Source organism: Nuphar pumila, chromosome 16 (genome assembly GCF_984573655.1).
Source record: "Nuphar pumila chromosome 16, dmNupPumi1.hap1.1, whole genome shotgun sequence".
Classification (NCBI taxonomy): Eukaryota; Viridiplantae; Streptophyta; class Magnoliopsida; order Nymphaeales; family Nymphaeaceae; genus Nuphar; species Nuphar pumila.
Genome location: NC_143264.1, coordinates 952,368 through 979,231, shown reverse-complemented (window position 1 = coordinate 979,231; position 26,864 = coordinate 952,368). Strand labels below are relative to the sequence as shown.

General features: G+C 37.4%; 2 protein-coding genes and 1 pseudogene across 3 annotated transcripts; 2 read left to right on the top strand and 1 right to left on the bottom strand.

Moving 5' to 3' along the window:
* Positions 1-5,060: 5,060 nt before the first annotated feature.
* LOC149812603 (uncharacterized protein At3g52155, chloroplastic-like) lies at positions 5,061-11,120 on the top strand (annotated as a pseudogene). The gene is made up of 5 exons (XR_016428263.1): positions 5,061-5,237; positions 9,389-9,458; positions 10,098-10,217; positions 10,651-10,726; positions 10,820-11,120. The product of XR_016428263.1 is annotated as an uncharacterized protein At3g52155, chloroplastic-like (transcript).
* Positions 11,121-11,198: 78 nt separating this feature from the next.
* Positions 11,199-12,937, bottom strand: LOC149812602 (ubiquitin-conjugating enzyme E2 8-like). The gene is made up of 4 exons (XM_089992255.1): positions 12,868-12,937; positions 12,420-12,547; positions 11,500-11,604; positions 11,199-11,342 (listed from the first exon to the last, which is right to left on the bottom strand). Exons 1-4 carry the CDS (start codon positions 12,935-12,937, stop codon positions 11,199-11,201), a joined length of 447 nt encoding a protein of 148 aa, XP_089848381.1.
* A 456-nt stretch (positions 12,938-13,393) lies between these two features.
* Positions 13,394-23,058, top strand: LOC149812601 (uncharacterized). Its single transcript, XM_089992247.1, has 5 exons — positions 13,394-13,470; positions 18,334-18,390; positions 18,497-18,559; positions 21,913-22,006; positions 22,693-23,058. The coding sequence occupies exons 1-5, from the start codon at positions 13,394-13,396 to the stop codon at positions 22,777-22,779; spliced, it is 378 nt and encodes a 125-aa protein (XP_089848373.1). The 3' UTR covers positions 22,780-23,058.
* The last annotated feature ends 3,806 nt before the right edge of the window (positions 23,059-26,864 follow it).

Below are 26,864 nucleotides of genomic sequence, written 5' to 3'. Positions count from 1 at the left end.
CAGATCCAATTTATTTTAAATAGATTCATATTGGTGTCCCATGACTGGACCAATATGGATCCCATTTGAATTTGTTTGACTTAAGTCAAGAAGAGTGTAGCTTGACTCTTTATTGGTGTAGATGGAGATGGACTTAAAGTTTCTCAAAGCTAAAGTCACTTATGAGATAGTCAATGAAAGGACACCTCATTCCTTACCATCCAAAAAGCAATGCATTTCAAACTTGGTCTTCTTATTAGCCACTAAGGAGGTGACCTCCAACATGGTCAAATCATGCTACCTTTCTTTCTCCTTTAAATAAGCCTAGAAAAAACATTGAAGGTGTCTTCTCTCTTTGCTGTAAAAATTCCATTGAAAAAATTGATGGAGGATCTATCCTAGTTGTCTCCTTCATTGACATATTTTTTCTTGAAGCTTGTTGCAGCCAGACCGTGGTGCAGATCATAGCTCCAGCTGGGTGTAAACCAGAGCTGCAAGTGAATTGTTAGTGTGTCCGTAGTTGCTATAAAAAATATGTATCAACTATTTTAGCTAATTTCTTAGCCGTGGTACCCTTGACGAGTCGGAATGGAGTAGATTTTCTATTGTTCGTCTTGTTCATGTTTGCGTGAATCTTGATACTTTGCTTAAATTTTACCTTATGACTTCTAATTGAGTTTAATTAAACTTGACTTAGTTTGAACTAGTTATACATCTTGTTTGAAGTAAGATATTATCTTCTAAGCATTGGATCTTAAATAAAAATTTCTTGCTAAGTTGTTTGATATTTATGGTTTATTTATAATTTTTGTTTAGTTTAACCGAAGTTTGGATAATGTGAAAGATATTTAGCATTAAAGAAGATACGTTTAGAAGTGTTTGTTTGTGCAATTTGAACAGTAAACTCTTAATACTAAATTTTGGATTAAATTAAAGTTGTTCTTGAATCGTGTAACACCATTCGTTTTTGTGACTGTTTGTATATCAGAAACCGTCGTACTAATTGAATCATAACTCTTAATTTGCTTTATAAAAATTATCACATGATAACTTGTTGAAAAGCTAACATCTGTTGCTACAATTTATATGTTTAACATATTTTTTGATTCATTCATTTTAGCTGTCAAAACTGGTTTAGAAATGAAAAAACAGTCATTCAGGTGATTGTTAGAAATATAACAGTCCGACCCCTTGTTTGGTTCGTAGCAGAGTCATTCGAACTCCGATTTAAGTGATTTTTATTGCTCTAGTTCGATAATTAAATTTTTTATAACTTTTATGTGAAATAACTTTGCTGAATTAATCGTTTGTATAGTCAAAAGTGTCTTGGAACATATGAAATAGTTTAACAAGTGATACCAGTCTGCTATGTTGCTCAAGTCGTATCAAAGTCATACGATGTTCGATTTTAGTGATTTTAGTTTTCTTAATTTCAAAACTATATTTTTTACAAATATTGTGTTCGAGTTATTGACCGAATCCTTAGGAAATAGTTACATTCTAGCATGTTCATATTAGACAATTGCAGTAAAGTCACCTATGAACACCGATTAGTTGATATGGCGTTCATACCGTATCTCGACCATTAGTAGTCAAATTTTTGTGTTTTCGAGATTGTTTGAATGGAGAGTCTGTCATCTACAGAATCCGTTTTGGCTTTGTCCTATTTGGAGCGCAACAGGGTTCAAATGCCCACAAATTGAAAACTACCAGTTTTTCAAGTTATCGCATTTAACTTTCACGCATTAAGATCTATTTGAATCTTGGATTGTGAATCGACCCCTTATCAGATCCACATCAAAATGTCTTCTTATTCTAAATTGGGTCGAGCCGAAGAAGATCAGATATTTCACCGAGTCATGTTAGTGAGTTGCTTTCCTTTCTAGCTGAAAAAACTGTTGTGTCTGGACGTTATGGTTTCTGGCTTTCATCACCAAGTACTAAAAGTCCAATTTCAGTTAAGATCCAAGCTCATTCGACATGCTACAACCCGAACTGATTATGATGTGAACTTTGATCGGGCTTCTCTTGAGCAAATCCAAACCCATATACGTAAATCAAATCGGTGGATTTGGTAATGCCCAGATCCAAGGTGAATCCAAACCGTTTAAGGCATGCGACACCGAGGTGTTTCCGTGCTCGGAATGCCGGATCTCAGCCTAATTTCGTCCGGTGTCCACCACTCCGATACTGATCTGGATCCGGTAACGTTTCTCACACCCGGATCAGATGCTAGGGGCATTGGACCATAGAGGGTAGATTTTTTTTTTCCCGTTATTAAAGCCGTTCCGTCGAACGTCAGTGTCGTTGATGAGCTGTCACAGGAGCAAGTTGGTGGGCCCCACACGTTGACCACTTAAAGCACGTTCCATGTGACACGCTCCTACCTTACGAGGCCTGTAGGAGTTCGTATCTGGTCCGTCGAAATTTTGACGAACGGAAAAAATCCCACACGGATATTCTTATAATGCATGGAGTCCTGCTTTTCAGATATCTATATGGTTGTGGTCCCGGGAATCAGGAACGGATCCACGGGGCCCACATAGATGCCTACTCGCGTTCGGCAACTCAACAAGTTTTGCTCCAAGCAAGCAAGGTGCAAATGGATCGGATATGGACGGGAACAGAATTGTCCCGAATCTGAATTCTAGCCAATAGATCCGAATCCCAATTTGGGTCTAATACGATCCAATGGAGTGGAGTTGAATCCAGATTCTACATGGTATACTAGATTTTAAAAAAGAAAAGAAAAGAAAAAGTTTTTTCTACGTTCAGATCTTTGTTTTAAGATCCGTGTCCAAGAATGAGGTGTAGGATTTGGGTTGAATTGCCGAATGTACCTGAACCATTTGCATCCCTAACAGGAAGCATAGAAAAAGGCGTTATAGCTGGCAATGGCATGGCTTTACCTGCTCCTCAATGTAATTGTCTACCGAACTTGATGTGATTCATGAAAAAGTAGGGATGTCAAAGGTACATGATTGGTTTGGATATTGTATAATCCGAACTCACTTTGTTGAGTTTGGTAAAGAAATTAAATCCAATAAAATATTCAGTCGGGTCTTAGTTTTCTATGTTAAAATCCGATTGAAATCAGATCCAAATTTGTTTATGAAATATGGTCAATTCTTATGGTTCTATTTGGAAACGGGCAGTTGGAGGGAGTTTATTTATTTGGTAGATTTGGCAGCTACCACCTATAAGAGATGGTAGTTACCAAATCCATTTTGTGCAAATACAAAGGGATGGCCATCTCACTTTCTCTCATCCTAGCGAGCCATGATCAGGTGCCATCACATGGCCATCCTTGAAGTGTGCCACTGCACCTGATGCCCTCCATCTTTGGATGACAGCCTGTCATTTGTTGGGCCCAAAAGCAGATGGAGGGCAGCTAGGTGCAGAGGCACACTCAAAGTATGCCATGTGATGGCACCCGATCCTGGCTCCATCCTAGCTTACATCTATCACCAATGTAGTTTGACCAAGTTTCAAACGGCAATTTCTCGTGAGATTTTTAAACCGTGACAAATATCGTGATATTTACTGTTTTAACAGATATTTATCATGAGTTTTTTTTTTTTTTAAATGTGTTTTATTTATATTTTCTTATAAAAAATCATTTTTTATTGCTGAGATTTTACCTAAAAATGCAAGATTTGTAAAAAAATTCAAAATCTCTATAGTTTTTTATTTTGCCGATTTTAACTTTTGTCACTATGGGTGGTATTAATTAGTTCTTCATTAAATGTCATCTCTCCTATCAAATCCGGCTCCCCCACATACAATTGGATTTGGTGATGCCCTAAACTGGGGCAACCAATTTATATCTTTTATGAAAAGTATTGAAAGCATAATGCCAAAGAATATTTGTATCTGTCAACAAGTCTCAAAGCATACCAAGACTATTCCCATACTTGAGTCGGACTTGTTCTTAATTAATTGACTCAAGCTTAGCCATGAGAAGTGTTGTTTCAATCCAAAAAGATTAGGTTGTGCAGGCTTGCTACACTGTAGCCTTTCCTATCCATGAGGGCTTTACTCATTTGGTAGTAGGGTTGTTAACGGGTCAGGTTTACCCAGACCCGACCTGTACCAAACCCTATAGGGTCCGGGTATGGTAGTAAATAAAAAGATCCAGGTTCCGACCTGAAGGTACGATTAATACATGGACCTGGGTATAGTTTGTGAAATTTTATACCAGGCCATTCACATTCTTTATAAAAAAAATTTATATAATATAAATTATGTTTACACACATGGCTTTCGGACCCCTCGTTGAAACTCATGGGAGTATGTCGTGTTGTCTAAATCCGGCCCCATATAAGGACCATTAGATCATATTTTTTCAGAACAAGATTTTTTGAGGGATATTTTGATATATTATATAGAACATTGATTTTTCAACCATTAAAAAACCCTATACACACGCCTAAAAACATGATCCAAAGGTCAGTTCCTATTAAAACAAACACAGATCACATGTAGAGGATCAGATCTAAAAGAACATAAATGGCTTCCAACTTATGGGTTTGGTACTCACGAGAGAAGGAAAACTAAAGATGTCAATGAATCTGAATTTGTCCCATATCCAACAAATTCAATTCCATTTAGTTGCATTTGGTAAGCTAAAATCATATCCAATTATAATCAGAGGCAGATACAGTTTTATTTTATTTTTCTTACAAATACTATGGATAACCGAAATCTGACGGATATCCAAATTAATTTACACGTAAAAAGGCAGATCAAATCCATTTAGCCAACATCCGATTAATCGAATATAGTATTGGCCACATCCGATCCGAATCCAAACTATGCAAAACCAGGCGCTCCCACGAGAGAGAGAGAGAGAGACCCTGATGTTCATCGCAAAGCCGCGGGCGCAGTTCGCTGCACTTGCGGGCCCACAATCTCAAGATGGACGGTTCGCTGAAGCTCTGCTGTATAAACAACACAGAAAACGCAGTATACATACAGCCCATGCTCAGAGAGAGAAGGGAGTAGAAAGATGAGGGAGATAGCCTGCGTTTGTAGGCCCCCAACCCTATTCCTTCCAAGAAAAACTCCCCTTCCTCCCTCCTCTCTCTCCTCAACAACCCTTTGTGGGTCTCACCGAAAACCCTCGGATTCGGCACCAACTCGATCCCTCGTCATCGAAACGGTCGAGGGCGAGACGGCCGAAGAGACGAAACCCGTCAATCGCCGGCTCATTTTGGTTCGGCACGCCGAGAGCTCGTGGGAGGATCGATCCTTGAGAGGTTTGAGCCGAAAAAATGAGCACACATATTTTATTTTCTCGAATATGTCTCTCTTTCTCTTGTAATTGAGAGGTTTGAGCCGAAAAAACAGAAAAAACAAACACCCATCTTTTATTTTCCCGAATATGGCTCTCTTTTGTGATTCTGGCGTTTACTGATCATATTTGTGAGAGATTTTGAGAATTAAAAAAGTTTGTTTATCGTGCATGAGTTATCTTTGTCTCGATTTGTAGTTTTCGACTATAAATCCGTCCATTCATTGCGGAGGTTTAATGTTGGTGCTCGATTTAATGAGTTTTTTGGGCTTTATTTTCCGTTTTCGTCTAGAAAACTGCATACCAACTAGTGTCACGCAAGATGAAAATAGCTGATTTCTTACCTATAACGACCGTTTAGTGTATACTCTTTAGTTCATAGTGATAGAATGAATGTTTGTGTTTTTATCAGCCATTTAGTCCCACACTGATCAACCACTATGACAAGTTTTTTTTTTGCCAAGGTCGTTTTTTTCTTTCCAGTTCTGGCTGTGGATTTCCCTAAAGTTGGTGGGATCATGAGAATTGCAAGGTTTTTTGGTTAAGCAGTGGGGGAAACCAGCTTAGTCTCCATATCTGTGGTGCACTATACTGCACTTAATTGGATAAATTACTACAACGAGCTGTCGTCGCACATGCCGTGTGCCGAAGGGCAAGCATATGTTGTAAATGAATGTAGAACTAGTTGTAATAGGCCTTAATAAATGTTCACGACGAAGACGTAGATTCCCAGGAACAGGAGTTATAGAAGAAGGTAGACACCTAGTGTTTTACAGACTACCCAACTCACATACTTGAAATCTCTCTAAGGTTGAGTTGTTTTCAATATGAATTCAAACATGAATTGCTTGATGTAGAGCATATGAACGTGGCCTTTGTCTTGTCAAAGCACAAAGTATTGGTCTAAACCTAATGTGCTAGTACCTAGGGTATTTAATGAGAGTGAGATAGCGATAAACTTATGTTTAGCCATTGACACCTATAGTGGATAAAATACAAAGGCATTAAATGCGAATTCAGAAAGGAGGTTGAGGAATGCATTCAAGGGGAATTACAGCTATAACAGCGAAAAGGATTGACGATGATTGGGTTAGAAACTTAGAACAGTGAATGCATCCAACTGTTAGGGGGTTTGCTACCATAATTTGGGTGTACCTTTGTTCTGCATCGAGCAATTCATGTGTGAATGTTATAATTTTTAAACAGGAAGCTTTAGAGAGGTTTCAAGTTTGTGGGTTTAGCAGTTGAGAGAGTTTGAGTAGATTGTTAAAAAGCGAGCATGTTCTGTCTTGTATAAGTCTTGTTAGTTTAGACCATTATTCTCTTTCATACTTTTAAGGCCTGTTAAGGTGAGGTTAACATTCACGTACAGTATGTATCTGTCACACCACTTGCAAGTTCAGTGAAGCAAGGAAATAGCTAAGTGAATGCTTTGTCCGAAATTGGGTGTGACCAAAATGGCACAAGAGTGTCAGTCTGTTACACAATTTGTTCCAGGTAGATATCCATTTTATGTCTTTGTCATATCTACATGGATGTGGCGGTATGGTCCTCTTACCAATTTAAGTTCAATCCACCACTGAATTAGAACTTTTGATATGCTTTTGCTTCACAGGTGATTTATGTAAAAGTCCTGCATAATGGTCTAGAACTAATTTACTTGGTCCACACATCATCTCTTGGTTGGATTGCACTGACTCCCAAAACGGCAGTTTCTTGAACTGCAAAAGAAATAACATCTTATTATGTTTCCTTCTTTTGATTTCTTTTTCTTTCTCTTTTTGGTTTATTTTTACACTGAATCAGGGGAAGATTAATGAATCAAATTTGTTTTTATCTTCAACCAGGAAAACATACTCCAAAAGTAAATAAGAAACGATACAAGATCTGATAAGGGCAGCATCAGTGAAGTCCTATTCTCTTATGATCAAACCTCTTATGAAGGAAGGAGGGAAAGTGTGTGCAATTCTAGCTCTGATACTGTGAGAGCTCATTCTACACTAGTGTCATGCCAAGGAAAATTTTAGTGGAAAATGTTTTAAGGCCCTAGCTGTTACTGGTGACAAAAACAGAGGTGATTCTAGAAATTCCCTCGAACCTCTATTCTTCTCTCTTTTTCTCTTAATTTGTGGATGCTGCCATCAGGTGTGCAATTAACACACCATGCCATTGATAACCAAGAAAAATCTTGTTCATTTTGTACTTTCCCTTTTCATCCTGCTCATTTATGTGATCAAGGAGTTGGGCAGGGCTTGATATCCTATGATTATCTGCTGACGTACCAGGCCTATGGGCCTAAAAGAACTTTATGCAGTATCAGACAACTAAAATCCCCTGATTATCTGGATTTTCTTGATGAGTCAATGTGAAGTCCACTCTGAATCTTAGCATGATTGGCACAATTTGGTGACCAACTGTTTCACCTTTCAAGTAAATCAAGGTTGTACTAATCATACAAGTGGTGCTGAGTCAACCAAAATTTGACAAAGACGTGACTCCATGGAAGATTGTTTGATTGATCTCAAGACTTTGACTTGGAAACCCCTCTATGCATGTTTCACTAGGGAAGTTTTTTTTTTGGATTTTTCAGATCTTATTTGATAACGTCTGGTGTCCAGAGTTGATAGGTCTTTCCTGGGTTCATATCTTTGATTGACTCATGGAGTCAATTGAAGACTTGGGGATTGACTTGACTAAGGATGCTCTGACCCTTAAATCACGTCCAAAACATTCTACTGTTTCCTAATTAGGGCTAGAGGGAGAAAAGGAGGGGGAATGAATTAAGGGTGGGGGGCTTCATTTTTCTGGAAAAGAATGGTGAGAGGTGTAAGGAAGGGTGAAATGGTTAAGGTTGTGTATCCATAGTTTTTTTCTTTTTTTCCCAGTAGTGTAGCCTGTTGAATATATATTTTGATGTAATAATAATATGGAGGTCTTGTGTAGTCGACAGTATAATAAAGGAGTTAATGAAATTGATAAGCACCCTAGAGGACAAGTTCTCCAGAAAACTTGCATGGAAGTGACCAGTACTTCATCATCATCAAGCGTTATCCCAACTGCATGGCGTTGGCTTTATGAGTGACATGATTGAATACAGCTGCAATATATTCTATTAATCTTTGTTGGGAAATCAAACATTCAAAATGTGCATTTAATCATGTTGAAATCAAATCATGAACAACCCATCAAACAATGTGTCATATGCAAGTCATCTGTCAAAGCTCACCTGTCCAATCTCAGGCCATCAAGGAACCAGTACTGAGGAAGTCGGTTCTGGAAAATGCCTTTGCTCTATTAATGATTTAGTGTAAAATAATACCTCATCAAAGACTGACAATAATTACGCTGACATCAATGAATAGGTGTCTTCTGCTTTCTGGGTAGCTTTGTGTTACAAACTTTGAAAAAGAAAACCAGTTCTACTTATACCACTAAAATTACACTGCCATAGATTAAAACTACTAATGAATTGGTCTCAGAAATGTTGCATCCTGTTATGTGGATCATGCTGGTCATAACTTGTCAAAAGTTCTAGCGTTCCTTATTGTTGTAAGTAAATGACAGTCAGTTCTTTAACACCGGAATGATTTGCTAGCTATTATTAGCTATCCTGTTGGTGCCCACTCGCTTCACAAACCTTAGCATTTGCTTTCATGGGAGAGGGGTCTCCCATTACATGAAGCAACTTTGATGCTCTATTTTATATGATTCAGATCATGATCGCCTCTTGAGTAAAGCTGGACGCCTTACTGCTATCAGTGTTTCTCACAAGCTCCAACAGATAAATTGGGTACCTGAACTTGTTTTATCTAGGTTTGGATTGCTTAGCAACTTATGTTGTCACTACACATATTTCTTATATCTTTCTTGTGCTAGGCTTGGTTAAGACCTTGGCTTTGAATTTCTTAGGTTTCTCATAAGTTTTGTACCCTGAGTCCAGACTGAAGGTTAGAAATTGTTTTTAAGTTTAAATTCAAAATGGCATGATATAGAGAGGATTTATATATTAAACTAGAGGTGGTGCTGGTTTATTTGTTTGTCTTTAAAAATGTAAGTTTCCCTACTATGTTCGTAGGACCTAAGACACTGATTAAGCCTCTTCACATATTGGCACAGCGATGCAGCTCGAAGTAGGGAAGCACTTCAGATTATGCAGGAGCATGTTCGAGGATTTTCAGAAGCAGAGGTATATTTCATGTCAAGCTTCTATTCAATTGCTGCTATGGATGGACAGACTACTGAGCACCTTCTGGAGGCCATTTGCAAATTTTCAAGGAATGACATTCTATGATTCTAATGGTCATGTAAGTCTTTGATCTTGAGACCATGATAATAATGGTTGACTACCATTTCTGGCAAAGCGCCCGACAGCCTGTCAACTTTTACTTAAACATTGACCCTCATGGCCTCTATTAGATGAAAAAGAATATAACTTCAGAATTTCGGTGTAACTTTTCAAACTCTAAACATTATCTTATGAGTTATGACTCAGCTATCCCTTTTCTTCTAGTAACTTTTCTTCAAAGAGTCTGACAGCCTGTCAACTTTTACTTAAACATTGACCCTCATGGCCTCTATTAGGTGGAAAAGAATGTAACTTCAGAATTTCTATGTAACTTTTCAAACTCTAAACATTATCTTCGACTCATCTATCCCTTTTCTTCCAGTAACTTTTCTTCAAAGACTTAACAGCTACTGATTTAACTTGAGAACTTGAGTTATGGTCTTGGTCACATGTATTCTGGTCCATTAACCGATGAGATCAATAACAACTGAGAGAAAAGGAGTCCCCAGACAGGTATTTAAAAGTGATGGAATTATACAGGTGCATGGGACATAATAAAGGTTGGGAAGAAGCGGCATCAATGTTCTCAGGTGCCTCAATACAACTAAAAATATCCAATGCTGCCTTACACTTGAAGCTTCTGGAAAATCTTGGGAGGAGGTAAAAACTCTTGATTTTTATGGTGCATTTGTTCTCCAGGTTGCTGGTCACCCTTTTTATATGTTGGCCATTTCATGGCAATCCAGGCATACTCTCAATTTCAATTTAGAGAAAAAAGAACTTTAGAAAGTTTTATTTTATGTGGGGCCATTAGCATTAATATCTTTTGCAAAGTTTCACTTTTTCCAAAACGCACATGAATACGAGAAATGGAAAAGTTTTATTACCAGATTCATGTTAAGACCCAGTAAATCTTTATATTGTTGTGCTTGTTAGATGCTAAAATATGCATGAAACTGTCAAAGGGTTCAACAAAGAGTTAAGAGTTCAACAGTCTACAAAGAGTAGGCTGAAGAAACGTGCATGTGCACACACAACAAACATCCACAAACATGAAAAAACTTGTGACATACATTTCATTTTCTCGTTTTAGGCCTTCTCATCAGCTGGCCTTAGTGGTTGGAAGCTTATTGGCATAGTTAAACCAGATGATGGTCGATAAGGCCATGGTAAGTCTTGTGTCTTCCGTTCTGCTTTTACTTTTTAAACTTACCTGCTCTGCTTAATTAGCTGAACATGTTCCTGCATTTTCTATCACCCAGAATAAACATCTCAAGGTTTGGGAGTAGAGAAGCACCAGAGGCTCTTTATGAAGCACAAGCAAGTGTAGTGAGATGCAAAACCTTGGTTTGTCTATGCAAAAACTGAAAAGCAAGAAGGGACATTTGCTTGCCCCTCGGTCGCCTTCTCGATCATCTAGGCAGTCCATATTTTCCTGCCTTAGATGTATGATTTAGGTGTCAAGCCAATGTTTTTTACGGTTGTACTGTGAATTTACCATCTGTCTACCATGCACTTGTATAGAATAGTTCCTTAACAGCAATGTGAAATTGTCTTTCGGCACCTTTATTTTTCTGGTCTTTCACATCTTTATTCTCTTAGAACATCAATGTATCTCGAGAAACACAGACACTGCAGCCTCTATTCTGTGGCATACTGTTTTGTCCAGTTGCTGGCTGTCTCATCAAATTTAGCACGATCCATGCGCCAGAGGAGGCCAATCTCATATACTACGGGATCATCTCCATGCGGGTTGGCAAGCAACGAGTATATTTCTTCCAGTACCTACAGCATCAAATGGATGTCACTATGAAAGGTAATAGTAATATCTCTCCCTCTTTCTGTTACATTACATATATGCGTCCATGCACAAACACTCAGGTGACTAGTGAAATTTAGAAAATTTAGAACACGGAAGTTGCTCAAGAAGAAAGTGTGTGACCTTTGATATGGTCACAGCAGGACTCCACTCTTCATACATGATTGGCAAGAGGATTTTGCCGTAACTATTGATGTTTGGGTGGTATATCTTAGTGACGAACGCCACCTGCAATGAGTAAACAACATGCTTCATTTTCTCTTCTAAAATATCCACGGGAAGTTTCTTCTGTAACCAAAGTATAGGGGGAGGGCTGAGCCAGAGTTGCAGTCTGTTTGCCATTTACACATGGGATAGACTTGGCTATGCCAACATGAAAGATTTCACCCTGCCGCTCTCCAATGCAAGCCAAGTCTGCTGATTGTGTTAGAACCTGGGTCACATGGATACTCCATTTTGACTTCGGTGTTGTATCCCCTTGTATATTAGTCATATTGGAAACTTCATAAAAATAACTATCCCTGCCCCCTGGCTGTATCCATGTGATATGGGTTCAAACAGAAAGTGAAAAGGAGACTAACTTGATTGGATGTTGACTCGGGAGGGTTTTGTTGCACAGACCTGACCTTAGTCAGGATGAGCACCGGGTCAATTCTAACTTGAAGTTGTTAGTTGCATTCTAGAATGGTAAGAGGCACAGACACCAAAATAGCTACATTATTCTGAAAATATCACCGAATAAGTACAATATCTTCCCACCCTCTTTTTTTAGCATTTAATATATAGAAATGTTTTAAAAACATCATGATATTATTGTTTAAATGAAAATCCCATGGTTCTATCATGATATTCATGTTTTTATGGGCAAAATCTTAGGAATTTTTCACATGTTTTTTTGTTGTTTCTTGTATTTAAAATTTAAAATTTGTTTTATTTTTACGAAGATCTTCTCAATGAAATTTTCAAAAACCTCAATGAGAAATTCACAGCTTGATAATTGCCGTTTTAAACTTTTGTCAATGTAAGGGTTAGAAAACACCAACCCTCGGTGGACGGAATGGATATTCCCCTGGAAGTTCGATGTCAATCATAAACTTCCCTCCTGAGTAAGGACTATTTTCCGGGCCAGACATTGTAGCTACCCAGTGGTGGGTGTCTTCATCGCAAGGTCCTACAAACAAGAACATACCCAAATTAGAGTTCCCCAAAGTACTAAAGAAAGATGGTCCAATTTCAGAAATAACAGAGGCCTTGATTCTTATCCCAGTCCCAAAGAAAATTCCAAATAACTCATCTACTGAGTTCATTTGCTGCATTTTCTGTCCAAGCCCTCTGCCACTGAATCCAGCAACTATGGCCTTGTCCAAGTAGGGTCAAATGACTAGAGCCAAGTGGAGCTATGAGCTTAGGATCATGTTCTTTGAGCATTTTCTGAGTAATCCACTCTGTTTTGTATAGGAGCAGCATGCAGATCAAAGGAAACGAACAGACCCACAGTGCAAAACGGAAGGGGGTTGCTCTTCAATTTTGCCAGCTCTGAATTGATTCTTTTGCTCCCCATTGCAGCTCAATTTGGTAGTTAAAAAACCCTATAGACAGCACCGGGAAATTTCATAGAAGAAGCTCCTGCTAAGAAAAAGAGTGAAGAAAGTATCATTGGAAAAAATGATTTCAATTGTTTTGAATTTGGAGAGCATGCAACTGCAACAAGAATGGGAATTCTTTGGACATCCTAAAGATATCATCAACCCAAGAAACATACAGAGCTATAAGGTGCAAGAAAGAAATGCAAATGGGCATTGTCAACTAGCTTCTTTCTCATTCAATTTTAAACACACTGATTATTTCAGTTACCTGCAACCAAGATTCCAAAAGAAAAGAAAGCGATCAAGGAAGAAGGGATGAATACATGAGGATGACAAATAAAGGAGCAAGGAAGAAATTCAACCAAGAAAACAATATCGAAGGGATTAGTCTCGAATGGTCAAGATTGATAAGAGACTCTTAACAATAACTCATGCTGCTCACCTGTGATACCAAGATAGCCTATGATCAAACTTCAGAGCCATTAAGGGAGGTTGAACGGTTTGTCAGGTAGTAACTAAAACTGCCACACTACCCTTTGAGTGCACCAAACTGGCATCTAGGTTTTCTTTGGCGCATCTCCACCATCCATAAGAGAAATTCAGAGTGAAGATTCACTTAAGACTAAGAGCCATTGACTCGGGTCTCGGGGTCTGGTCATGCGTTCTTTCGCACTCCAAGTTCAGATTGAACGCATCTGAATGGTCACATTCTAAATCCCAATCAGCTCATGATTGGGCTATGACCCAGGCTGCATAATTTTGGTCATCAAATGGTTCACCCTTTTGATGTCCAGCGACTTGGCTGGTTCAAGACTTGGTCTAGCCTTGGGCAGCATCTAAACTTGACCTATTAAGACCTAACTACCTACCTGGTTCACAAGCCAGGCCAGCCAGCCTAGCCTATGAGTTACTTTAGATATCTTGAATGCTGCGAGACTTAGCCCAATCTTGGGTTCCTTGACTTCGCCCTGAGAAACAAAAGCCAAATGTTACAAGGAACTGTTCTTCCCTGAATCAAGCAAGCCATGGATCCTGGTCTTTGAGGAAAAAAATTGCAAGATAAAGGGCATGATAGTAAAAAGTATTAACATGTTCAAGCAAATCCTTCTAGCAATAAGGATATAAAAGAAGCATAATATTTTGGCTTTCTCCGTTAATCTTAGCCAAAAAATAAAAAAGGGTCTCTATGGTTTATACATGTCTTTCTTGGAAATCGGTTCTTACTTTACATAAATATCATTTAATTCCGAAAACAAAATAAAATCTGTAAAAATTTTGTATGTGCTCTTAGAAAATGCAAGTGTAGTTTATGGATATCATGCATGAATGTTTTAAGAGTTTTAAGTAAAAACTCTTGCGTATGACAACCTTTTTTATGTCATTCATACTCACAATAAGGGGTATGTAGGGTTGCAAACGGGGCGGATTTAGGGAGGAGTTTTTGCAAATTTTGGCTGATCTGATCCGATCAGACTCCCCATTGTATTTTGGGATCCTTGCATCCCCGGGTATGGTAGAGATCCATTTCATGCTGGTGGAAGTGGAGAGGAGAACGAATCTTTGTCTCTATGACATGCAAGTGAGATGACTTTCTCGTCATATAGGGTGTGTTTGAATTCAGAAAATATAGTGGAATTGAAACTAAATCCTTTGACCATCTTCTAGCCAAAAAAAAAAAAATGGTGGAATTGGATTCCATCCTTCTAGCCATACTAAAAAAACCTTCATCTGTGATGATGGAGAACTTCATAGGTGAATTTTTTTCGCACCCAAAATCTTTAATTGAAAGGCAGATTGATACTTGTCACTTCCCCTAATGTTTCCACCCAATGGTTCATCTCATCTTCTCCCATACGTGACGAACATGATCATAGTTTTCATGAGAATATATGTACTATATTTTTTTGTCATTTGTCATTTTTCTTTTTTCCTTTAAAAGATAATTTTCAAGTTATTACCTTTTATGACAATTTTATCTTCCAAATATGATACCTATAAATCTACATTGTGGTTTTGGGGTCTGCCAAAAATGCATAAGGCGTGCTGTGATATAATCACGATAGCTGGATGGTTAGGTTGCACTATCATAACTGAGGGGTCTTGGGTTTTAATCTTATGAAGGATATCCTTAGGTTGCCTAAAAAGTAAAACCCTACGAATGATACATTAGTTTACGAGGTTCAGCAAATACGCCTACGATCTACATCAAAAAACAAAATCATGCAGGATCTAAATCAAGCATACGTTCCAAATAAGAGATGTATGTATTATCAAACATGATAGAGAAGTACCAACAGGGGCTCAGCGTGGTTGGTAGGAGCTGTTAGTGCACGTCTCCTTGTGGTGGGACATTGCAGGTTCAAAACCCAGTGGTACGCTGAATAATAATTGGTTGGGGGTGTCTAACCCCAGCTTGCCTTAAAAGAAAACATGATAGAGAAGTCAAGACAAACAACAAATTCAAGGAGTTACGTAATTTGGTGAATATGCTTAGATCGAAAAAACTTACAATAAAATAACATGATCTGCGTATTAACAAGTGCAATAAATAAAGCAAAACCCTACGAATGATACAACAGTTTACGTGGTTCAGCAAATATGCCTACGATTTACATAAAAAAGATAATTAATCATGCAAGATCTAAATCAATCGTGCATGCAAAACAAGAGAACTATGTTTTATCAGGCATGATACATAAGTTAAGACAAACAACAAATTCAAAGAGTTACATAGTTTGGTGAATATGTTTAGATTGAAAAAAAAACTACTCAAAGCCAGCTGAATGAAAAAAATGATCTACGTTAGTATTAACGAGTGCAGTAATAAAGCAAAACCCTACTAATAGGGATGGCAGTGGACCGGGGGACAATGGGGCACCGCCTCGCTCCGTTTGGATTGGGGATGAAGGGAATGAAACGGGGATGAAGGTTAAAATCTATCCCCATGCAGGGATGGACTTACGCTTTCCCCCGCCCGTCCCGTCCCCAATCCTTCAAGGGATGACTATAGACCAAGAGGAAACGGGCCCCCGCCCCGCCTCGCCCCTGTTTGGACCGGGGATGGAGGACTTGAAATGGGGATGGAGGTTAAAATCCATCCCCCTGCGGGGATGGAGGTTCGGATTTTGAGACGGGGCGGGGGGTGGAGACCTTGTCCCCCGCCCCTGCCCGGTCCACTGCCATCCCTACCTAAGAATGATGCAACAGTTTACGTGGTTCAGCAAATATGCCTACGATTTACATAAAAAAAACAGAATCATGCAAGATCTAAATCAAGCATGCATGCAAAATAAGATTATATATTATCAAGCATAATAGAGAAGTTAAACAACAGACTCTAAGAGTTTGGCGGATACGCTTAGATCGAAAAAACCTACTCAAAGCTAGCCAAATAAAAAAAAAACATGATGTTCTCTGTATTAATGAGCGCAATAAATAAAGTAAAACCCTATGAACGATACAACAGTTTAGGTGGTTCGACAAATATGCCTACAAAAAAAAAAGAACACAAGAATCACGCGACATAACGAGATCTAAACCAAACATAAATTTTCAACCGATCAGTAACAAGTACTTTAACTATCACTACTTGACAGAAAAAAAAAGTTACAAAAGCGACCAGTACCACTCACACCTCATACGCTAGTCCTCCCACGCATGCACAAATTCAAGATATCTGTGAATTCTATGCTGGGTTTGATATCCAAAACATGATATTTTATGCTAATTTAGATCCAATGGTGCTTTAGACTAAGAGAGAACTCAAATACCAAATTCAACCAAGCAAGGAACAGGAAATTACATGATTCAGCAAACATATCCATGGGAAGAGAAGTGACACCAAATACAAAGGTCATGCAAGCAAGAAAACACACAAATATCAGCAACAATACTCTTTTGGCTTTGCCTATTGGTAAGTAACTGAAGACAGCCACAAATCAACCTTTCTTACTGTATGCACACCTTCAAATGTTTCTCTTCCTCTCACTGCCACCCTTCTCCTTTTCCATTGACAGATAGGCAACAAGACCCAGATACCAAGAACCAGGCTGCTCTACCCTTCTTATAAACAATGCATATGCTAGCATCAATTCTTGACTTTTCAGCCTCAGACATGCCATAAACAACATCCCCCATTTCTGGTAGGTGCCATCTCTATCTTTAGGTCGCTAAAGAGATTCTTGCAACCTATATATCTTGAACTGTGTCATGACACAAGGGTCAGAAATGGAGACTAAGAGTGATGACTTTGCTTGTTGGTCCCATCCAAACTGGACCCAGTTTGAGCCAGAGAGTAACAAATAGAACTTTGTCTTGAGGTTTATATATGTTCTATAAGCTATCATTTGAGCCCAGCCCAATAATTGCCATAGGCTAAGCCCAACAAGACCGAGGTGAGGCCGACCAGCCTACTTGTTCTCTGGGCTCTATGTGATGAACCCAGCCTGGTCACATGCGCTCCTCTACTTAACTCTAGACAACCCTCGAAAATGACCGTTTAAAGTTTTTTTTTAACATATTTAACTTCACTTATACAGCCCTTTACTTCTTGTAGCCATACTTAAGGGATGTTTGTGTGCACCCACTTACCCAGATAAACAGGATAAGCTGGGAAATCACATTGCCATTCCCACCTTATCCGGTACATCCGGATAAGTGGTTGCATCCAAACACCACCTTGGGTAAAATAAGTAATTTCAGAGGGAGAAGAGGAACTTGGGCAGCAGTTATTTGATCAATTTCTTAAAAGGTAAGTCATCTATCTTAAATATTTGAAACCTAAGGCAGTTATTATATTTAACTTTCCCTTATTTTAAATTACCCACCTTTCCTCTTGTTTTTACCAGTCACCACTCATTATGGTGGGTTCAAACCCCAGGTTATCGTCTCTGTTCCATGTCTGGTTTAATCCACCAGCACCCTTAAGCTTGGGGAAAAATCTGGTTCATTCAGACCTGAACAGCTGATTTGGTGGGACTGTGGGCTTCAACTCTGCATACTATCATGTAGGGCTGGTAAACGAGCCCAGCTTGGGTTGTTCGGGCTCCACTGGTGAGCTCGTCATGAGCCAAGCCGAGCCTGAGCTCGTTACAACCTGAGCTTTATGAACTGATCACAAGGGCTCGTTTTCTAAAAAAAATATTTGTAAGTATTTTTTAAGCTTGATAGTATATAAAATACATGTATAAAACCATATTGCATATAATGTATATAAGAGAACAACGTAGCTGCTTAACTGTTAGCTACATGTTGACCGTTGGATTTGACTTAAAACTGGGAAACCCGTGTTTTTAGGGTTTGTTTTTACCCTTTTTGTTTTTTATCCTGATTTTTTTCCCCTTTCCCTCTCCCTCTCTTGTTTCCTTACCAGACTAGTCGGAGGTAGTTTGCGGTCGCGCGGCAACGGTGCTTTGCGGCATCACCTGAGGTTCTCTCTCTTGTGATCTTTCTGCCTCTCTTGTTTCTCTTTCTGTTTTGTTTTCGTAGATCTAATTTTTTTGATGTTCTATTTTTTTCTCTTTCTGTTTTTGTAGATCTAATCTCTTTGCTGCGCTGATTAGCGGTCAAGTGACGGGTGCTTTGCCGCAGCACCTGAGGTTCTTTTTTTTTCTCTCTCTGATCTTTTCCTCAAATATTTCCTTTGGGCCCTCTTCTTTTCCGAAGGTGTGTCGCGCAGAGCGGTTAGTGTGCCCTCTCCACCTCTCTGTCAATCTCTCTCTCTCAATCGATCTCTTCATTCTGTCGAGGCTATCCTCGCGTGAGCCCACTCTCTCTCAATCGATCTCCCTAGACGTGCTTGGCTGATTGCGAGGTTTTTTCTTTTCTTTTTTTTCGAATCATTTGCACGCTTTTAGTCCCTTTGTGAGATTCTACATGTGTTCTTGAAGTCATACTCAAGGCCCCAAAATTTTAACCCAAATTTTGGAGAATTTTTATTTTACTTTTTTATGACAGCAGAAACAATGCACTTTATTGGGTTAAGTATTGAGGCAGGACTGACGGAGCAACAACATTTATTTTATTTCAAATAAATCATGATATCATAGTTTTGAACGTCATAGAAATTAAGACCTCAAACATTATCCTTAAATGACGCAGGAACACAATAAATCAAGCATGTCGATAAGCATTCCATCCTGCAATCGTTCATAATACTCTACTTTTTACCTGAAAAATAGCAAGATAATCAGAATTAAACTACAACCAATTTAAGTAGGAAAATGCTATGAATTTGACAAATATACTAAGTAACAAATATGAAAGAGATTGATTTAATTACATGCAATAAGTCATGACACTAAGCATATCATGAGAATACGAACATTACTAAACTATTGCATATTGCTAATTTAAGTTTCTAACTAGTATACATGAACACTAACATGATCAAATCAACAATCATAAGAATAAAAAAATTATTTCATGCTAAGTTAACTAATAACAAGTTAAAGCATAAAGTAAACAACATGAACTGAAATACTACAGCAACAACAAATTCTAAGAATTTAACTAACATACGTGAACAATAGCAAGCTCAAATCAAACTCACAGATATACTGAATTTATTTTATGCTAATTTAAATAATCACATGCTAAAATTAACTATTAACATGTTAAAGTGCAAACATGCCAACTCCTTGCTCAACTGATGTACACAAGATATTTTTAGTTAGGGTTTTTCTTTAACATCTTGTGTACATCAGTTGAGTAGGGAGTTGGCATGTTTGTACTTTAACATGTTAATAGTTACTTTTAACATGTGATTATTTAAATTAGTATAAAATAAATTCAGTATATCTGTGAGTTTGATTTGAGTCTGCTATTGTTCACGTATGTTAGATTCTTAAAATTTATTGTTATAGTACTTCAGTTCATGTTGTTTACTTTGTGCTTTAACCTGTCATTAGTTAACTTAGCATGAAATAAATTCTTTATTCATATGATTATTGATTTGATCATATTAGTGTTCATATATGCTAGTTAGAAACTTAAATTGGCAATGTGTTGTAGTTTAGTCATGTTCGTATTCTCATGCTATGCTTAAATATCATGACTTATTATCTGTAATTAAACCAATCCTTTGCATACTTGTTACTTAGTATATTTGTCAAATTCATAGTATTTTTCTACTTACACCGATTATAGTTTAATTTCAATTATCTTACTATTTTTCAAGTGAAGAGTAGAGTATTATAAGCGACTGCGGGATGGGATGCTTATCGAGATGCTTGATTTATTGTGGTCACGAGTCATTTAAGGATAGTGTTTGAGTTCTTGATTTTTATATCATTCAAAACTCTGATGTCATGATTTATTTGGAATAAAATAAATGTTGTTGCTTGATCACTCCTGCAATGTGGCTGAATACTTAACCCAATAAAGTGAATTGTTTCTGCTGTTATAAAAAAAATTCTTTAAAATTTGAGTTAAAATTTAAGGGCGTTACAGTTATGGTATCAGAACCTGAAGACAATAAATCAAAGATCACGGTCGTGCCACACTTTGCAAGCGCTCTGTGAGTATATTTCATTTTATTGGTTATGTTACTTGCATGTTCTTTTTATTATGGTGCCATACTCTTTTATATCCATAGACTTTACTAGGTGTGAATATTGAACCAATAAAACATGTATTAGACGTATATAACCTTATCGGATATAATCCTATATGTGTACACTATATACCAAACACATAAATATTATTGGACGTGAAAAAATTATCACTGACCTGATCCTACTAGATATGACTAAGTAGGAGGACATATTGGATATGGACAAGTTATTTGAATATCATGCCAACGTTATATGCCATCAAGGTTAGATGCCAATATTATGGTACCGACGAAATCACAAAAGAACTGGAGGTCAGTATGAGTGAAAAGTACCTCAGTCTTTTCGAGTAGTCCTTATATGTGAATTTCGATGACAAAATTCTTTTTAGGGGGAAAGGATGTAATACCCGTGAATTTTATCAGATAAATAAACTTGAAATTATGTCCTTAAGCTGGTCCAAGAATATTTTTGTTGTTTTATTTGTTTATTCGTATTTGGATCATGGATATTTTGTTTGAATCTTCAATGTTGAATCCCTAAATATTCTGTTCGGAACTTCAATTTTTTCATTCAGATCTTAGATATCAGACCACGAATATTTTAATTGGATAACCAATAAGGGATTTTAGGCAAATGGATCGGATCTTTGATATTGGATCCTTAATATCATGATCAAATTTGATATTGGATCCAGGACGAATGGAGTGGATCCACGAAGTTTAAATCAGATTCTTAATAAGAAAAATTTCTATATCGGATCTATAACACTTTATTTGGAATTCGTAATACCCTATGCGATGTTTGGATCCATATTACTTCGTTTGGATCCTGGATGTCAGAGATTTAAATATATTATGGATCCAATTAAATTTTTTAATGTTTGGATCCATAATAATTTGTTGGAATCCATGAATATTAATTTGGATCCATAGTTCCAATTCATAGTATAAAGAAAACTTTGGATCCTTAGATTTGGATCTCTTGTAGGGATTTATAAATAAATTGGATTATGGATCCATCATAGTTACGTGAAATTCAGGATAACGTAATTTGGATCCATAATAATTCAAGTTGGATCCTTCTTCGGAATTTTAAACATACTGAATCTATCACGATAAATTATTGGAGCTTATAAACCTTGAAAATTTTGAATGTTAAAGTTTATAGAATAGATAAAAAACTTGCCCACTATCTGGACGATCTTATATTGCCACTTTATCATTTTTCTAAGCCTCACATGATTCCTTTTTACTTTCTCAGTTTTTTTGGTTTTATTTTCTGATAAAACCCATTTCTTCTAGAATGGGTTTGTTTCTGTTTGCCAAAGGTTAATAACCTTTTTTTGGTAGTCAAATTATCTGCAATCTTTCACACTTTCTTTTCATTTTCACATTCAGTTTGACAAATGCTTTCTTTTGGAAGTACATAGCTTGTGAGGGCAAACATTCTGAGGCATTGGGGTTTTATACAGAAGCTCTGGCTATGGCTAAGGTGATCTTTTTTATCTTGTCTTTCATATTTGGCTTAAATTAGTGCTCTTTGTTTTCTATTGCTTTCACCTGAGTCTGAAATTTCTGTGGCTTTTACATTGTGGCAAGTGTCACCATTGGAGATGTCTGCTACCTAGCAAATGCAATACATGAACTTATAAAGTCTGCCTAGAAGGAAATCCCATCTACTTTTGTCTTTATGATAAAAATTAAAACTCATGAGGGTTCAGATATTTCTTTTAAGTTGAGTTCCTGAATAAGCGGATCCGATAATTGTGTTGTTTCCTGCCTCTATGTTCCTCTGAGGATCAAGATGTGATGTCGAGAGATAAACTATCATTCTGCCTTTTGTATTCTTGAAGAACAATTTTGTTACGATTCCCCTCTTTTTTATAAAGACATTCTTACTTTTAATTATGTATCTGAACAGCTCTTGAGAACACAGTTTGGATAGCAAAATCGTTTTTTTGTATCACGAGATATATCCTTATGTATATAATGTATGCAATGGTACTTTTGCGTGTTCTCAAAATTGGGTTACTGTGAGGAGCTCCCTTTAAAAATGAAATCATCTGCATTGTTACCATACTCAGGCACTGCCATATTTTGTAACTTAATTTTCATTAAAAGTGAGAACCACATGCACACTTGAATTTCCTGTAAGAATATCCATGAATTTCTTTGCAGCAGTCAAGACTCTGCATATCTGATAAAGTTGGAAGTATGCTCACAATAGCTAGTGCATCATGCTTGAGACCTGTGTTAAACATCTGAAAGAAGATTGTCAAAGCATCTTGAGGCTGATCATTATAAGAAAGGGCAGAGATAATTCCACTATGTGATTTCATCTACACACATTCCTGCAATCTCCATATCATTAAGAATTCTGAGGCTTTCTTCATACAAGCATTTCGAGCATAACTAGCAATTGAGTCATTCCAGGTAACATGATTAGGTTGGACGCAAAGTTGATTGATAGCTTATGTAGCTGATTGATTGCGCAATGGTACCCATGAACTCCAGCCAATCAATGTTAATTGCAAAACTATCAATAACCATATTTAGAGTTTGCAAACCAACATACAGATTTGGTGTACCGTGCCATAACAAGTGTGTTTGACTCACAAAGTCAGTCATGTTTAGGTCTCCAAGACTATCCTAGCAGTTTTTGAAGTACGATCCAATCCAGAGACCAAAATAGGAACAACGGAGGCAGCCATTGCACTATAAAAACCCATGCAGGCAACCACAAAAATAAACAATGAAGAGCATCACAAAACACTGATTTCTGTCATATTTATATATGCATGGTGACAAGTTAAAAAATACAAAAGTTTCAACCAAGCTTTGCTTGAAACTTATGTAAGTATCAAAAAACATAGAAGCTCTGCAAGAGATCTATTTACATGGAACTAACATCAATATCATCGAGGACCATAGAGCTCCATTTCTTCAATCACAAATGAAGATTCTTCACAACCATCTATGGAGTTTGTAGGAATGCTGGAAGTCTTCTTCCAGGGGGCTTGTGACTGTGATTCCTTCAGATGTTCTGCTGTCAAAGACCCATCTCCCAACATCTTCACAACTTCAAACATTGTTGGCCTCAACCCTGAATGAGATTGGGTGCATGATATAGCAACTGTGACCACTCTCTCAAGTTCTAATGCATCAAATGAACCATTAAGATCATTGTCCACCAGGAGTTTCAGTCAAATGAAACATTTTGCCTGTAAGACTGAAACAAAATTATTTCAGATAACTAAGAGAAATATTAGGCCTTTACATGTGAGTGGTACAACACTAAAGAAAATTGCAATGCATATTAGGGCTCTATATGTGAGTGGCACAACACTGAAGGAAATTACCATGCAATGAGATAATCACTGACCACATCACACATATTCTTGTGAACTACAGGGTTCCCTTCACTCTGGAAGTACAATTATATATACTACTAAACACTGGTCCATTTCATTCATGCGTGGTCCCGTGCATGCATATATGCCCGTGGAGCTCCGCAAGTTCTTAAGTATTTAGAGCTAGTTTACTAGGGAGTAGAGATCCATAACCATGACATTAACGAGCACAACAACACAATATGTTACAATTGTCTCAAGCAATGCACCCAAGTGCAACACTGTGTCCCATGCACGTTGACAAGGCAATATCTTATAATCTTGGAAGGAGCAAGTTTTCATACCAATGAAGATCTACCATAACACCAAGCCACACAGTGAAAAACATTGATGATTTCTTTACAAAAAAACTATTTACATGACAAGACCTTTCAGCAAAAGCCATTAGCCGAGGCAGGACTTGAACTTACATGAACTGCAAATTGCCATTTAGGGACAAGACCACTGAGATTACTGAATTATATGGGGGTTGTTACTTTTCTGAGTCCTTATCTATTGATGTAAACCACCTATACTTTAAAATACTTTGCTAAGGATGCAACACAGATTCACTTTCCACAAGCCTCCATAGCAAGTATATATATATATATATATATATATATATATATATATATATATATATATATATATATATATATATATATATATATATATATATATATATATATATATATATATATATAATGTCTTATTCTTCCTAGTTGTTTTTGTGGGCAGCTTTTATAAAGAAACAAGATTTGATGTTTAGGTGACTTCCGTGCTGGAGCTTCATCACAAGGATAAAGGGGCATTGATCCAGCAGCAAAGTGCATTATTCAGCTACCTAACATAACATCCAGGTCACCAAAACATAAACACTTAACACAAGCAAAAATATAAGTAATAATCTGCATGAAACTAATCAATATGCTCATAAATGCTATAAAGCATTCTTAGTTTCTCAGCGGTTGAGCTTCCATAGCTTTTAAAAAAACTCCTTCCATGCTAAAATGACGAAGAGAATACAATATGAAATTGCCTTCATTGATAGGGTATGCACATATGTAACAGAGACTCAACCTATACACACATGCACAAGCAAACAAAATGTGAAGGTGCACACTAAGAGAATTTCAATGAGCGTTGCTCAGACCGTATATCTTATGGCCATCTCTAGATCATCAAATGTGTGCATGGATGCATGCTTTGCGTGAATAAGTGAAATTGAGAAAACTATATGGCTGGTGGGAAATTTCCTGCTATTTACAAAGTAGTTTGTATTTTCAACATAGTAAACCTAGAACCAGTAACTGAGAAATAAATCAAACTTGGCATGCTTACAGTATAGTTTTCCTGTATGATTTTTTTTTGTTTGAGGGTGTGGAAGGTGCTAAGCATGGACCATAATTTCAATTACCATGAAAAATAGCAAACAAGGTTTTTCTCCCAGGGTTGACTTGTCCTGTTTGCAAGCATCTAATTAAATCCTACTTTTTCTCGATAATTCGATCCATCAGTTTGGTCCTCAGTGTCATGCTGCACATACTAATCCTTTCTTGATCTACTCTAAAGAGATTTCATTCAATAAGATCCTCAATCAGGTTCCACAAACTAGCTAAGACGCCGTTTGCTTTCTGGCTAAAAGGGCTAAGATCCTCAATCTAATTCGCTTTTCTTGGGTGGTAGGCAATCGAGAACTCATAATCCTTCATGAATTTCAATTATCTTTATTGTTGCATGTTCAACTCCTTCTGAGTAAATAGGTATTTGAGGCTGTTATGATCGGTGAATACCTCAAACTAATCACCGTACAACGAGAAAGAGAAAAAATAGAACGTAAGAAAATTAGATTTACAAAAACAAGACAGAAAGAGAAACAAGAGGAGAGAGATCGCACGAGAGAGAGAACCTTAGGTGCTGCAGCGCAACCGCAAACCACCTCCCACTGATCTGGTAAGGGAGCAAGCACCTTCCGCTAGTCTGGTAAGGGAACGAGTGAGGGAGAGGGGAAGAAAAAAAAATCTGTATAAAAAACAAAAAGGGGCCAAAGCAAACTTTAGAAAGCTGGGTTTTCCAGTTTTAAGTGTGACCATTGGGTCTATTCAGATCCAACGGTCAGCATGTGTAAGTATGTTTAAGTAGCTAACATTTAAGCAGCTACGCTGTTCTCATGAATATTATATATGTATAATGTATAATATAATATATAAATACATAATATGTAAAATGATTCCATACTAGACGAGCTTGCCATGTAAACGAGGTGGCTTATAGCTCAGCTTGCTAAGCTCAATTTCCGAGCCAAGCTGAGCCGAAGGGTGAGTTTCTCGTCTCATTTCCAAGCCCTACTTTCATGCACATATGACATATGGCCTGGGTCTACGGAAACGAAACCTACATCCCAGACTCAAGTGCAGCTCGTTTGTATTACTAGGGATTGCACCTAAATCTATATATCACCCACAGTTTGTAGCTAGACTCGAAATCATTTTTCGACAAGTCTCCTATCATTGGTTTCGTTAATGCTGCTCCATGATGCCAACTGAAACCATGGAAGCTGCAGTACCAGCTTCACAACAACGCCAACTGAAGCTGAATTTGGCAAATGAGAGTGCAAATAATTCTTCTTGTTATTAAATTCAGTTCACTAAGTGAATCAGTTTTTTTCTTCTAGAAAACGATAAAATTGATAGAAATAAAATCGTAGCAAACTATTTCACAGTTTGGTTTTTTTTAGTCAATTTTAACTTTTATAAATATATATTTTAAAACCCGTAAGTGATCAATTCTAGTTTCTGCTGGTTCAATGAAAAACTGGCAGAGTTTTTCAAGAGCTCTGAATTGACCTCTGCATGGTTATGGAAAAGGCCAATTCGAATCAATTTTAACATTGGTCGATGGGTATTGGAGCGATTCATGGAATCCCCAGTGCACAATACTGTTTGGGAGATTGGATATTTC

Bases quoted from the DNA above. Each gene is read 5' to 3' on its own strand.
- LOC149812602 (XM_089992255.1), bottom strand. From the start codon at position 12,937: ATGGGGAGCAAAAGAATCAATTCAGAGCTGGCAAAATTGAAGAGCAAC. The intron at 11,605-12,419 runs GTTGGTGTTTTC...TACTCATTGCAG, and splicing joins ATCCATTCCGTCCACCGAGG to GTGGCGTTCGTCACTAAGAT. The intron at 11,343-11,499 runs GTCACACACTTT...TTGATGCTGTAG, and splicing joins CTGCTGTGACCATATCAAAG to GTACTGGAAGAAATATACTC.
- LOC149812601 (XM_089992247.1), top strand. From the start codon at position 13,394: ATGCTGCTCACCTGTGATACCAAGATAGCCTATGATCAAACTTCAGAG. The intron at 18,391-18,496 runs GTTCTCTCTCTT...CTGTTTTTGTAG, and splicing joins GCTTTGCGGCATCACCTGAG to ATCTAATCTCTTTGCTGCGC. The intron at 22,007-22,692 runs GTGATCTTTTTT...ATTTCTTTGCAG, and splicing joins AAGCTCTGGCTATGGCTAAG to CAGTCAAGACTCTGCATATC.